The sequence below is a fragment of the Heliangelus exortis genome, chromosome 8, assembly GCF_036169615.1.
Source record: "Heliangelus exortis chromosome 8, bHelExo1.hap1, whole genome shotgun sequence".
Classification (NCBI taxonomy): domain Eukaryota; kingdom Metazoa; phylum Chordata; class Aves; order Apodiformes; family Trochilidae; genus Heliangelus; species Heliangelus exortis.
In genome coordinates, this window is record NC_092429.1 from 28,361,289 (window position 1) to 28,375,759 (window position 14,471).

A 14,471-nucleotide genomic window follows, 5' to 3' on the forward strand; every position below is an offset into this window, starting at 1 on the left:
GATGTTTAGCTAAGAGCTGGGTCCAATTCTTCCCAGCATCATGTTACAGAGGTCATGGCTGACCAGGGAAGCTCTGTACAGTGTCAACTACACGTGTCTCTCTGCACAGTCATGCCTGTCCTCCCCAGGGCAGCATGCAGAAGGCTGGTGGGCAGGCAGTGAGCTCAGGCTGGCTCTGGGCTGCTAATGCATTACTCTATGGAGGGAAGAGAGGTATCACCAAACACTTGTCTGTCCTCCTCTGCCAGCCACTTTCCACAGGAGGTTCTGCTTGAGGACCTCCTGGCCATCTCTGCAGCTGCTTCCTGAAACCATCAGGCTTGGAGAAGCTGGTTTCAAAACTGAAAAGCATTGTGACAGTTAGTTACAACTGAAACTATAACCTAACTGTAATAGGGATGAAAGTTAGGGATGTTCAGCATGAAGAGAAGGCTCTGGGGAGACCTTAGAGCACCCTCCAGTACCTGAAGGGACTGCAGAAAAGCTGGGGAGGGACTTTTTACAAGAGCAGGGAGTGATAGGATGAGGCGGAATGATTTCAAGTTGAAAGAGGGGAGATTTAGATCATAGAATCATAGAATCATAGAATCCTAGGGGTTGGAAGGGACCTCTAAAGATCATCTAGTCCAACCCCCCCTGCCAGAGCAGGGCCCCCTAGAGTACATCGCCTAGGAACATGTCCAGGTGGGTTTTGAATGTCTCCAGTGAAGGAGACTCCACAACCCCCCTGGGCAGCCTGTTCCAGGGCTCTGTCACCCTTACAGTAAAAAAATTTTTTCTGATATTCAACTTGAACCTCCTATGCTCCAATTTACACCCATTACCCCTTGTCCTATCACTGGTCACCACTGAGAAAAGCCTAACTCCATCTCCCTGACACTTAGGAATAGGAAAAAATTCTTCACTAGAAAGCCAGGTTGCACAGAGAAGCTGTGACTGTCCCATTTCTGGAAGTCAGTCTGTCCACTCACCAGGGCAGAGCTCAGTGCTGCACCTCTGGATCTGCAGGTCAGCTCCTGCACAGCCCCTGCCACCACTGGCAGGGACAGGATTGTCACAGCTCCGGTACCGCCTCATCTGCCCCCCGTTGCACGTTCGACTGCAGGTTCCCCAGCTAGTCCAAGGGCCCCAGTTGCCATGAACTGTAAAAACAAGGCAGATCTAACAAGGCTTCCTCTTAATAACAGATGCTTAAAACCAGACAGTCAAGCTAGGAAAATATTGGAGAGTAACTTCTTAATGTTTTCCCAATGCTGAAAATTAAAACGACAGCTAAAGATTGAAGAAGTTTTCTTGTCCAGCATCCAGCAAATATTAACCAGCTCCAGAGAGCCAGTGTTTGTAGGAAAGTGTGAAGCTCATATTATCAACCAATTGAGTCACTACACTGCTGCAAGCTGCAAAGAGATTGGCTGGGCAGGACTTGGACTGGAGAGTTGCAAGTTCAGAGACATGACAGCATCCCATGAAGTGGATCAGTTGCCTCCCCCAAAACACTTACTTGGACAAGGATTGTTGTTGCAAAAATCAATTTGTATGTCATTTCCTTCACATCTGTGACCCCCAAACTGGGGGACTGGGTCTGAGCAGCGACGCATTCTCTGCCTGCTGCCTCCTCCACAGGACAGGGTGCAGGAGCTCCAGCTGCCCCACGTGGCCCACTTCCCATCCACTGGGGAGAAAAAGAACATGGCACAGTTACAGTCTCTGCTGTCAGAAACAACAAAGTAAATGAGGGCTGCATCAGGGTAAAACTGACTGTAGGATGTTAAGGACTCTCACTGCAGAACACATCAGCCACTGGAGGATTTCACACAGGGATCTCCAGGAGGGAAACTGGAGAAAGGCATCACCTGCCTTCTAAATAACCTGCAAGCCTGAACTGAATCCATAATCAGGGATCACTCAGTCCTCAAAGCTCAGCCACTCTCATGTTTTTGGGTATCGGTAAGCAAGTTAAACCATTGACAGAGTAGTTTTTGAAATCACTACCCTGGGAGATGGCTGGTAAGAGGGACATCCCAAAACCACAGGCTTCAGTCTGCATACACCTCTGGTTACAGCTGCACTGTCTGAAGATGTAACCACCACCACCTTCTCTCCCCTTCTTTACAAACCACCTTTGATTTACTGGACCAGCTGTTAATAGGACTTACTACTAAGTCATCTCACATGACCCAGTTCATCTAAGTAGTTGAGGAGCAGGATCTTGGACGTCCCAGGATTTGGTGACACAAATTAAGTGTTAAGGATACATCCAGGTGAGCACTTGAGCAGGTGGCTGACAAGAAGCCACACTCCCAAAGGAACAGCACCCCCAGCAGCAGAACATCAGACCAGATAAATGTGCACACTGAGCCCTCAGTTGCTTGATTGCCACAAGGTCACTTCTCTCTTCTACCAGCTGATGGCCACAGTGGGGACTCAGTATAGGATCTGGTATGTGCAATATGGAGTGTAAAGCCAGAAGGATCCAGTCTAAGCTGCTGCACAGTCCCCTTCATGAAACTTCCCCTTGTTACCCCTATGCTCAGCCAAATACACAGGTTGTATTTCAGAACTGCGTTTCCCTATCCAGATGGGAAAGACTCATTGGAATGTGGAAAAAAATGATAAATGCATAACAGAACTTAGGAAAATTAAAAAAACGAAACTTCTAGGAAACCTTTGATTTAACTACCAAGGATTTAAAAAGCTGCTTTTGCACAGTGGCAGGGTAAACAAAGAGAGACAGGGAGAGGAAAAGAAATCCCTTATGTTAGGTCTGTAGAGGGATGCTCAAGATAGTGACAGGGGCCAATGAAAATATAATGTTTGAATGGAATTTTTTCAGGGACTGCGCTTTTAGAACTGGAAAAGCTTTCAGTATGAATTAAGTCAAATTTTGAAAGAAAAGGAGAGGTTTCTCATGTTCTCTTTGTGTCTGAAGCATCTCACCTGGGCAGTGCCTCTTGTTGCAGACCTGCATCTGTGTGTCAGAGCCCTCGCAGTAGGAGCCATCGTGGGAAGGAGCAGGGTTAGTGCAGAGCCGCGCACGTGTCTGGGTGCCCTTCCCACACGTCTCGCTGCAAGGGCCCCACGGCAGCCAAGAGCTCCAAGCCCCATCAACTGTAAAGGCAGCACAGCTATAAAACTGCTTCAACTTGAAACTGCAGCCCCACAGCCCAAGGGAAAAAAGCTCTGTTGTTCAGTATCAGTAAAGAAGCCCTTGAAAAAAAAAACTTTCGCCTCGAGCAACGGTTGAAACGGATCAATAGTTTCCAAAAGTGATTAATTTTTTCCTTTTTGGTTTTGGAATACACTGCTCCCCCTCCAACCATCTCAGAACAACACAACTGAATGCTTGGTGGCATCTGGTGTTTTTCCAATTTCCCTGGCTCTGCCAGTCCTGGGCTGAAGGTGCCAGCAGCAGAAAGGACATAGCAGCTGGCACATGGCTTCAGTGCCTGCCAGCGAGCCAAAACCAGAACTCCTTTTGTCACCACCATCTAGAGAAAGGAATCTCAGGACAGTGGGTGAACATTTGGCATTGTGGAGGGAAAAAAAAGGGGGAAAGCTACAACTTGCTGAATGCAGGAAGTACCACCAAGACAGGAAGGAAACCTTAAACATTCAGTGGTTAGGAGAAAGATGTGGCTGAAAATGAAAACAAGAGAGGAAGATATACAGATGTCTTAAAGTAAACTATCATGTTTTACAAGGCTTTTTAATTGTTAGCAGTCTGGGTTTACTTGTTTTTTTTCCATTTAATTGACTCAGCAGAATAGCTTTAGAGTAGTGACTTTTACTCTGTGAGATCATGGGTAAAACGTCAAAATACAAAATTATCATTTTTGGGGGATAAAAAACTAAAAAAAGGTAAATTGCTGAGAATACGCTTTGCAATTATCTTTGTAACTTCTACTTCCAAAAAAAAACCAAACCAAAACTAATGCCATTGAATATGTTACAGACCATTTTAAAGCAAAAAAGTGAGCTTGAATCTTCTGTAATTTGAAACAAACTGATAGACTAGGGGTTTGGAGAACAAAAGAAACCTATATGGGAAACCTCCTGTGCAACTTATTTTAAACCACACCTTTCTTACCTGGGCAAGGCCTAATATTGCACATGACTGACTCCACAGCACTACCATCACAGGGCTTCCCTCCATGCTGTGCTGATGGGTTACTGCAGGTCCTGGTTCTGGTCCTGTTACCTTGTCCACAGCTCTTTGAACACTCTTCCCACGGCGCCCACTCTGACCAGTTGCCATCCACTACAAAACAGAAACCCCCAACAACTTTAATGTAGTGAAATGAGGCTACCAGGTGCCAGTAATTACCAGGTAGTGGGCATGAGCTTCTGGCCTTTTGTTGCCCCCCTTATCCTGCTCATGCACAATTGGGCCCCACCCTAATCAGGCACAGGTGGGCTTAACACAAGCTCATGCCCACTACCTGGTAATTAGTGGCACCTGGTAGCCTCATTTCACTACATTTTAACATCCAAACATGTTTGTGGTATTGCTTGAATTTTTTTTTTTTCTTTTCACAAAAGTAAAAATAAATTCCAGCTTCTTCGAAGAATGAATCGCTCACGAAGATCCTTGGTGCCAACAGCTCCCTAGTAGGGGACATGAGGCACTCATTAAAAGTGAGAGTGAATTAAAGAATTACCTGGACAGGGCTTGTTGTGGCAGCTTCGTGTGTCTTTATCAGGTCCCTGGCAGCTCCTCCCACCATTTGCTGGCAGAGGGTTGTTGCACTGGCGGACTCGCTCCTGAACACCTTGCCCACAAGTGACGCTGCACGCTCGCCATTCCAGCCAGTGGGAAAACCCACCATGCACTGCAAGGGGACAATGATCCTGTTAGGAATGTGCTGCTGCTTACAGCTCTCTCAGATTGATACAGAAAGTGAAAAATATGCTTCATGAGCCATACTTGGAAATTCAACCTGTCTTCCTTACTGCAGAAATAAGAGAGACTATTTATTCCAGCTCGTTTGCCAGAGTCGTTGCTTATGCTCCTAGCTGCTTTTCTTTAGGGGCACAATTAAGTTATGCTGTGTTCTGAGGATGGGATTTAGTTCAAGACCCTTCCATATAATGTCTCTGGCTCCTTCATACTCATCTGTCTCACAGCTGGATGAGTATGATGGAACAAAATTTCATGAAGCCCACTGACATCTCAGACAAGGCTCAACATACACCTGAGGTGTCTGTAAGATAAAACAGCTTATCCATCAAATACAGATAGGATAAAATCTTGATAATTTTTCATCTCAATCAGCGCTGTGATCTATCTAATGCACCTACCCTGGACAGTCAGTGGTACTCTGACCAGAACAGACCCCATCAGATTGCTTGCCACACACTCATACTGGGCTGTATCTTCCCTCTGTGCAGCAACAATGCGCAGGGAGCCATTAGACAGGACTGTCACCCTCTCGTTGCCCACAACTGGGTGACCTTGCTGGGACCATTTAATGGTTGGAGGAGGCTCTCCATGTGCCTGGCAGTTCAGCACTGCTGATGCACCAGCTTCTACAACTGTCTCCACAGGTTCGATGGTAAAGACTGGAGCACCTGAAAAAGAAAGGGGTTTTTAGGCAACACCACGTGGTGACACTGTTTTGATGTATTGCATATTAAAGGTCTGGTCAGAATGAGGGCAAAAAAGAAAAATAAAATCTTCAATAAGTTTACTTTGACTAAAATTGCTATTGTTCATCTTCCACTGTCAAAATATGTGCCAGTTAAAATGACAATAGGCTCTTTTTAATATGTAGCAATCTGAGGACCAGAGTTGGAATTGAGGCATGACTACACGAGCACACAGTCTTCTTCATTGCCAAAATGTGTTGCTTTCCATAAATCCTGTGGAAAGGTGCTCCTGGTCATGTCCAGAGACAACATAAACATGAGCCACAGATCCATGCTACTTGATGCTACAACAGAAAAAGAAAGTCTATCACCAGTGAAAAAATAATTCTAAAATATTATTTCTGCCGAAAATAAAATATCATCAGTGAAAGAGGGGATTCATCTTCACCTTATTTCCTTAATTTAATCCAGTTGTATAAACTGGATTCTAAACAAGTTAGAAACCAGCTTATGGTTCTTCTCAAATGGCCTGTTTCTCTAAGATGAGGCTGAATCACCCTCTACACATTCCTTTTCCTTGACCTCATTCACTAACTTAGACTAACTAGACTCTTAAATATTAATGACAGATGAGCTGAACCTTAACCTACAGTGCAGTGCCCAACCTCCAAAACTTCACTTTTTTAGCTGCACACACCTATCCACATCTCTCCAATCTACTGCCATTAAACTTAATGCTTGGAGCCTTACTCTGAAGTGTTAATGTCAGACTGCGTTCCACCACACCAGCATCATTGGTAGCCACACACTTGTAGTCACCAGCATCTTCATTCTAGAGAACAAAAAGCAAAAATAAAACTCAACATGTAAGTAATGAGGATTTCCAGTTAGAGTGTACATCTTATGAGTGAATTTTCTGCAGCACATGAAGGCTTACCCTGGATTTTAAGATGCATGGTGTTAAATTCTAGGGTATCGCAAGTTGTTGCCATTATTAATTTATCATGAATATAGTGAATTATTTTAATTATTTCATTTTACCTTAACTACCTTGACACTGTGGATCAAATCATGCATTTTTTTAAACTTAAGCAAACTCAAGGGAGCTGCTGCTTTTAACTTCATTTCGAAGTGCAGACATGAGTTTGTGGGGGTAAAAAAAGGGTCTTGCCATTCAGACAAGCAATTTAGATGCTAAGAGAAGACACATGAGAAGACAGTTGCTTTTCAGCTGACTCCACTGGGTAGGCTCTTTTCAGATAAAAAGCAAAAGTCCCATTAATTTGGGCACATCCAAGATTTCACAGACCAACAATTAGTATATAGATTTATTAAAGAGAATGGCAGTTAAAGAGGAAGAAAGCCCCTCGGATTTTTTTGGTCACAATAATTTGAGTCTCATTCTAGTCTGAATTAAAAGAAAAGTTGCTAAAGGTAAAAGCAATAGTGGACTAGATGTTTAGCCTCACCCAACACAAAAACACCTTTATAAACAAATTATAATGCAGAAGCACATGGTGACAGAGCAGTGACACACCACAGTGGTGTAGATAGCCAGAGAGCCATTGTTAAGCTGGTGGATCCTGTTGTTACTCTGAACATGGACTCCATTTTTGCTCCACTGGATGGTTGGAGGGGGATCTCCTCTGACTTCACAATTCAACATAGCATTGCCACCCAATGGTTCAGTCTGGCTGGAGCTGTAACCTCCTTTGAAGACTGGAGGCTCTGAAAAAACAAGTTATGGCATAGAAAATTGCAGAGTCAAAATAAAATGCCCTTCATGAAGTTGCTGGTAGGGATCCAATCACCACTGACTTTCTGAAGCATGAATTACCTGGTTCAATTTTTCTCAATTTAGCCATAAACAAGGTATCCAAGACTAAGAGTAACAGTTTTTAACTGAAAGAGGGTAGATTTGGGTTAGACATTAGGAAGAAATTCTTCACTCTAAGGGGTGGTGAGACACTGGCACAGGTTGCCCAGTGAAGCTGTGGCTGCCCCATCCCTGGAAGTGTTCAAGGCCAGGCTGGATGGGGCTTGGAGCACCCTGATCTAGTGGGAGGTGTCCCTGACCATGGCAGGCTGATTGTAACTAGACAATTTTTAAAGTATCTTCCAACCCAAACCAGTCTGTGATTGTACTACCAAAGCTGATGGCTGCATGAAAGTGTCTAGGAGTGACCACAGCTACAGTTATTTTACTTACCTTTGACATATACAAAACCAATAGCTTTGATTGAGCCAACCACATTTTCTGCTGTGCATACATAGGTACCAGAGTCATCTTTGGATACTCTTTCAATAACAAGTTCACTGTGTCCATTTTCATCAAGGTACTGCACTGAAAGGAGAACACACAGTAAAGGGTTATTTCAATGATTTTAAAAATATACATCTCATGTCTGGGATGTCCTAAGGTTGTATGAATTACAGTGACATTCAGCAACCCAGCTCAGTGGCCCACTGCCATGTCATGTCTGAGACACCTTAGAAAGAAATGTAGAGAAGTCACTGTCATGACATTTGTCCACACATATTCCCTTACCTTGGCTCTTTAATTTCAAGGTTTCTGCAGCTGCATTTTATGAACTGCTGAGGTTTTCTTTGTATTTGAGTGAAACAGCATCAGTTTTTCCATGCTGAATAAATATCATTGGATGCTGAATGTTTCTAGTGTGTCGTATTATTGACTAAAGAAGAACAATTTAATTATCTTCCTTACAGCTTTGTACCACAGACTATTTAATTATATGATTGTGTATAATATCCTCACACCTAACACGTTTGTTCCCTCTAGATTTCTTTTCTTCTTTATACTGAACTAACTGCAGTGTTGTACAGGGCTAAACAACTAAAGCAGAATGGCCAGTGACACCCAGTGTTACTCACCTGGAATGATTTTACTGTTAAAAGTCCATGTTATCTTAGGTACAGGCATCCCAGTGGCTTTGCAAGTTAGGCTGAGCTGTTCTCCTTTATTCAGAGTTACATCTCCAGGCAGTTCAGTAAAAGTTGGAAGCACATGAACTGCCAGGGTGAAAGTGTGGGTGTCTTCTCCAGCAGCACTGCTGGCAATACAGGTATAACTGCCAGAATCTTCAGGCTGCAAAACAGCACAATGGGGCAATTTCAGCTGGGATATATACACAATGGATGGGGATATATACACTTGGAACAATAAGAGAATCTCAAAATGTTTGGAACATGCATTCAGTAGAAATGCTCATCTGAATTCTTTCCCTTCCTCTAAACTTGAAAGGTGACCTACACTTCTTTTCTGCTCCTCTTGAGAATTTACCACTACAAGTTTTTCACAGATATCCCAGTGGAAAAAGCAACATCTGTAAGCATTTGCAACACTGAGATCAGGAAAACAAAACAGAACAAAGAGTAATACTGAAATGGGTGAAAACAAAGACAAGTAGGGTCTTATTACTGCCAAGCTTGTCAAGTGCAAGCTTAGCTTTAGGGAACTTACAACAACATTGTCCAAAATGAGGTTTCCATCTGGCATAGCCTGGTATTTTCCTGCTACCTCTGTTAACAAGGTATTGTCCTTCTTCCAGTTTATTGTTGGTGTTGGAATTCCCTCGGCCACACAGGACAGAACAGCCTGGGAGTCCTCTGTGACTGTGACCTGCTCCTCCGTACTGTGAATCTTGGGTGGAACTGTGAGAAGGTTTATTGAAAGTATTACTCTGTGTATTACCTGAGTGCTACTGTAAAAGTACACAGTGCCTGGATCTTCTGCACTGCTCCTTGTCTCCATCAGTGACCATCATTAAGCTCACCAGGGAAATGAGTGCAATACTTGTAATAAAGTATAAACCGAATTAAGGAAAAGTAACATTTTTCCTAAATTCAAGCAACTGGCTGATGCCACAACCCAAAAACTCACCCACTAAGCAGTCCAATTTTCCTGAGCTTCTCCCTTACACCCCAGCTCCTCACCCTCCACAGGCTCCTGCTGCAATAACATACAGTGCCTCCATATACTCCCACTTACTGTGCACAGCAAGCTCCATGTTGACAGTGCTGGACCCAGCCAGGTTTGCTGCAATGCACGTGTACCACCCAGCATCACTGGGCTGCACAAAGACAATCTGCAGGACTCCAGTGCTAAGGATCCTTCTTCTGATGGACTCTGTTATTTCCTGTCCATCTTTGTGCCAGCTGACCTCTGGTGCAGGGTAGCCTTCAGCCTCACACTGCAGAGTGACAGACTGATCAACAGGAACCACGTATTCCTTGAGGTGGGATTTAATAACAGGAGGAACTGAAAGAATGAAGAAAAATTATAAAAGACTTAGATGGTGTAGGAAGCATGGAACACTTCAGTTCTTAGTGAAAATAATCCTGAAAGTGTATTTTCCAAGGAGACAGACAACTAAAGGGAAGAAACCTCCTGGGCTCCATTCAGCATCACATCAGATCAGATAGGAAAGCATTAGGACCAGTTTTGGTGCTCAGAATTGTGTTTTAGCTAACAGAAAGCATGCACAAATATCTTGCCTGTAAAGCACTATAGCAAGAGTTTAAAAGATGATTTACCCTGAACTTTCAGTTTGATCTTCCCCAGAGCAGTGCCAGCTGGATTCTGAGCAATACACATGTAAGTGCCAGCATCTTCAGGAGTGGATTTTGCAATCTGTAAACTGCCATTGGGAAGAACTGTGTAATTGTCACCTAAAACACATATAAGCAAAGTGTGACACTTCTGGACTGGTTTGTTTGGTTCTTAGGTATAAGTATGAACACTCAGAAAGGAGAAACTAAGTTTCTGAGTTACAGCAAGTAGGCTGGAGCCCCAGGCTGTAGGAGGATACCTGTTGTGATGATGTTGATGCCCTCCTTCTGCCACATTATGATGGGCTGAGGTGTGCCCCTTGCTTCACAGGGCAGCAGAATGGGATTGTTCACAATGACATCCAGAGTTCCTGGCTGTGTCTGGATAACTGGTGGTTCTGTGGAACAAAATAAAAATGGAAATGCAATAGGTCTCATTTCAAGGCTAGAAAACACAGAATACACTAAAATCGGACAGCCTGACACTGAGAAGGCTGAAAAAACAATCCCTGTGCTCTGCCACCCTTATGAAGAGTCAGTGGAGGTGCTCTTAAATATAACAACACACTCAGCAGGAGTTTTTCAAAATACATTTTCCAAACATGTTTCAAAACTAAAACAGAGGAGTCTGGACTAGTGGGGCCCTACCCAAGGTAGCAGGGTTGTAACAAGCAGACCGGTGACTTTGTGAATAACCTGGGCATCCACAGGACAACTCATCTGAGCAAGACACTGCAAGCTGTTGGTCTACCGTGGCCTCACCATTACTCTGTATGTATTAAACAGGCAACATTAACTGACAGAATGCACTTTCCCTCCAGCTTCCCCCCTTACCCTGGACGTGCAGCACCGCGTGCCTGTGTGCGACGCCGGCGAGGTTGCGGGCCAGGCAGGTGTAGCGCCCTGCATGCTCGAGCTGAGCTGCTGCTATCTCTACAGCACCTGCAGCAGAGAGAAGGTTACAGCATCCTGTATTCACAGCCTCCAGCTGAAGAGGGTTATACTGCTATTTTTTGAAACTGGAGTTGTTAGGGGGATTGCCTGCGTTCATTTAAAATAATTACTCCTGGCCGCACACAATCGCGCTCTTTCCCTGACTTTCTGCAGCTGAGCTCCAGTCACACACAGTACCTGAAGGGAGGATTCTGTAGCCATCTCCTCTGGGAAGCAACTTGATGCCATTTTTGGTCCAATGAACAGAGGGGACAGGAACCCCTGATGCTGTGCAGGAAATTATTACTGGAGACAGCTTTGTTACCAAAAGGTCCATGGCTTCATCTGCTATGGATGGGGGCACTAAAAATGGAGATCAGAGTAAAGGTTACTTGCCCATTTTCATTTTTATGAATTCCTGGAAATAACTTCTTTTACTTGAGAATACCAGAGATTTATGAATATCAGTATCATAAAAGAATGGTTTTATAAAAAAACCTCTCAACTAAACACTCTGTGTGCCATGCACATGTAAAAGCAAAATCCCCTCTACCTTGCACAGTGAGCTCAACTGTTCTTCCATCTTCTCCTGCATCATTTGACACAGAGCACTCATAGACACCAGTGTCATCCACAGTGGGAGAAATGATTACTAAGGAACCTGAAGACAGGAGTCTGAACAAAGACAAGAGAAGAAAGTAAGTCACTGAAATACTTTTTCTTCTTCTCAGGTAATCAGAGCACTGAATTTGCTGACTATACAAAATTACATTTCAGCATGGCTAGATTCTTGAAGTGCAAAAATCATCCCAGAACTCTTTAAACCCACAGTGAATATAAAACATCTCTCACCTGTATGTATTCTGGTTCTGATCAACACTAAGAAGATGCCCATTCTTTTTCCAGCTAATTACTGGTTTGGGAATTCCAGTGGTTTCACAAGGCAGAGTGGTCTGCACATTGACAGTAACTGTAATATTTGTATGTCCAGGAGCAATAGTTGGAGGAACTAAGGACAAAAAAGCCTTATTATTCAGAATAATTATACATGTTTGCCCCTACAACCCTCTCATATCTATGGAGAGCTGAACTGCCCAAAGAAATTTACTTGTTTATGTATAAGGAACAACTTGACAGTAGTAAACTTCCTAAACATATAGCATGGGATCTATTAGAAAGCCTTCCTAGTTCCAGTGCACAAGAAGTAAATTTTTCTTTTTTTTTTTGCAGTTAAAAAGGGGCTTAAATTTAAAACTGAATCTGGGAGTCTGTCAGGACAACAAAAATTATATTAGTGGATTTCAACTCATTAAAACCCATCTATTTCTCCAAAAAAGAAACTTTTACCAAGAACCTGCAGATCAATTCGCTTGCGCTCAGTGCCAGCTGCGTTGGTTGCCATACACACAAATCTTCCTGTGTCAGTCACATGTGCTGAGTGGATGTGTAGAGACCCATCCTCTAACATGGAGTATCTGAAACAAAGCCACAGATCTTTTTCTACTACCCTTAGTATTTGCTCAGTTCCAGAAAATGCCAAATCACTTCCCCTGAAGATGATCAGGAGATAAAAACTATTCACAACAATAAAAGTTGATGCTAGAACATGTAAAGAAAGTTTTATATATTAGAAAGTCCAGAGGACACTCAAGTAGCTTTTGGTCTGCAGGAAACTGCTTGGAAAATGCACAGATCTTCTATGCTTACTGTTCAAAATCTTTAACATCAGAAGCATTATTATTGGACTTGGTTGTTAAGGGAGTTTTTTGTCCTTCTTAACAATAAAAGGATGAAACCTTAGGGACTGCTACTTCTCTGTAGAACAACTTCTTTGTATTACTTTCTCTGTAGAACAACTTCTTTGTATTACTGTTTCTATCATCACATTAGACTTGGGTCCATTTGAGATGCTAGTAGAAATACTAGTTCTCATCTGTGGAAAAAAACCCCTAATTTATAAGTTCTAGATGTCTAATTAAGATTTCTGTAATTAATACATTCTTAAAAAAAAAATAATAATAATAATTTATGCTGACTTTTGGATAATACCTTGTATTGTTTCCAGTAAGAACAGCCCCATCCTTCCTCCATGTAACCCTTGGGGTTGGTACTCCTTCTGCAGCACACTCCAGAACAGCAGAAGCATTTACATGCACAGCAACAGCTTGAGGACTGCTCCGGATTGTAGGAGCAACTGCAAAGAGAAGGAACACTGGTGAGTTAAGAACACAACTTCACTCTGCAATGACTGACACTAAACACCTGATAAGAGATGCATCAGCTAAACAGATGAAAACAGGCACAGGGATGGTAGCAATGACAGAAACAAGTTCTTACCATTTTGTGCAGCACACAGTAATTGCCATAATGCAGCAGGGAATGAAAAAGAAAGTTTGCCTGAAATGCACTGTAGAGTATCTCTGCAAGTTACCACAAAGGTTATCACAGAGCTAAAACTGTAAAAGAGTACAGCATATTTAATTCAGCAAAAATAAGGCTCTAGTGATATCCTGCTTCCTATTTATAAATTAAGGAGAAAAAGAGATTTTAAGCGGAGCAGTAGGAACAGTCACTGGTGGGGACAGAGTGCAATACAGGTACATGAACAGAGTAGAATCAGGAAAAAAGTTTATCATCACCCAAATGTGAAAATAGAATACTTTCACATCAGACTAGAGGTGAGAAAATAAATGGGTTTAAAATGAAATTCAGGCCTATGGTAGTGCAGGACATGTATGGAGATGCACAGAGCCCTTTGGAGAAATCACTGAACAGCCTGGGTTGGAAGGGACCTTAAGGATCCAACCCTCTGCATAAGCAGGGGCACTTTCCACTGGATCAGGTTGCCTGAAGATTCATCAAGCACTATCGTCCTACCATCTGCAGAGAAGCAGCCCTAGTTTTCAAATAACTTGCAAAATCAATGGCCAAGCCAGATAGAAAACCCAGTCCCCAGGGTGCCAGACAAATATTTTTAAGAATTTCTCTAAGGGAAGCTCTGGACCTGGGAGTTCATTCTGGGTGTGTGTGAGTCCTGACTCTGGGGGTGAGGGCTAGATGCACAGCAGCCTCCATTAGCAGTAAGCACAGAGAGATGGAGAGGAAGCCCTGGCAAGTCCCTAACTCATCCTTTAGTGCAGGGGACAGCTGTGGACTCAGATGGTGGCACCCATATGAATAAAATAAACTTGTTCAGCCAGTTCAGACACAGCCTTAGTGGCCAACACTCAGCTAGGAAGAGACAGCCTGTACTCAGCCCTGGGGAGGCCACAGCTTGAGTCCTGTGTCCAGTTCTGGGCCCCTCAGCTCAGGAAGGAGATTGAGGTGCTGGAGCAGGTCCAAAGGAGGCAACTGGGCTGGGGAAGGGACTGGAGCACAGATCC

The 14,471-nt window shown here is 43.4% G+C and overlaps 1 protein-coding gene across 3 annotated transcripts in view; it reads right to left on the minus strand.

The window, feature by feature from the left end:
* HMCN1 (hemicentin 1) overlaps positions 1 to 14,471 on the minus strand; it is a 198,571-nt gene that overhangs the window by 16,428 nt on the left and 167,672 nt on the right. For all 3 annotated transcript variants that reach the window (XM_071751315.1, XM_071751317.1, XM_071751314.1), the window contains 20 exons: positions 13,138 to 13,282; positions 12,436 to 12,563; positions 11,941 to 12,097; positions 11,642 to 11,763; positions 11,287 to 11,451; positions 10,990 to 11,097; positions 10,416 to 10,553; positions 10,141 to 10,275; positions 9,596 to 9,865; positions 9,068 to 9,258; positions 8,479 to 8,692; positions 7,796 to 7,930; positions 7,124 to 7,314; positions 6,337 to 6,418; positions 5,299 to 5,568; positions 4,659 to 4,829; positions 4,088 to 4,258; positions 2,938 to 3,108; positions 1,502 to 1,672; positions 972 to 1,142 (listed from right to left, as the gene is read on the minus strand). In XM_071751315.1, coding sequence (XP_071607416.1) covers positions 972 to 1,142; positions 1,502 to 1,672; positions 2,938 to 3,108; positions 4,088 to 4,258; positions 4,659 to 4,829; positions 5,299 to 5,568; positions 6,337 to 6,418; positions 7,124 to 7,314; positions 7,796 to 7,930; positions 8,479 to 8,692; positions 9,068 to 9,258; positions 9,596 to 9,865; positions 10,141 to 10,275; positions 10,416 to 10,553; positions 10,990 to 11,097; positions 11,287 to 11,451; positions 11,642 to 11,763; positions 11,941 to 12,097; positions 12,436 to 12,563; positions 13,138 to 13,282 — 3,306 coding nt within the window. The remainder of the gene's footprint in view (positions 1 to 971; positions 1,143 to 1,501; positions 1,673 to 2,937; positions 3,109 to 4,087; positions 4,259 to 4,658; positions 4,830 to 5,298; positions 5,569 to 6,336; positions 6,419 to 7,123; positions 7,315 to 7,795; positions 7,931 to 8,478; positions 8,693 to 9,067; positions 9,259 to 9,595; positions 9,866 to 10,140; positions 10,276 to 10,415; positions 10,554 to 10,989; positions 11,098 to 11,286; positions 11,452 to 11,641; positions 11,764 to 11,940; positions 12,098 to 12,435; positions 12,564 to 13,137; positions 13,283 to 14,471) is intronic.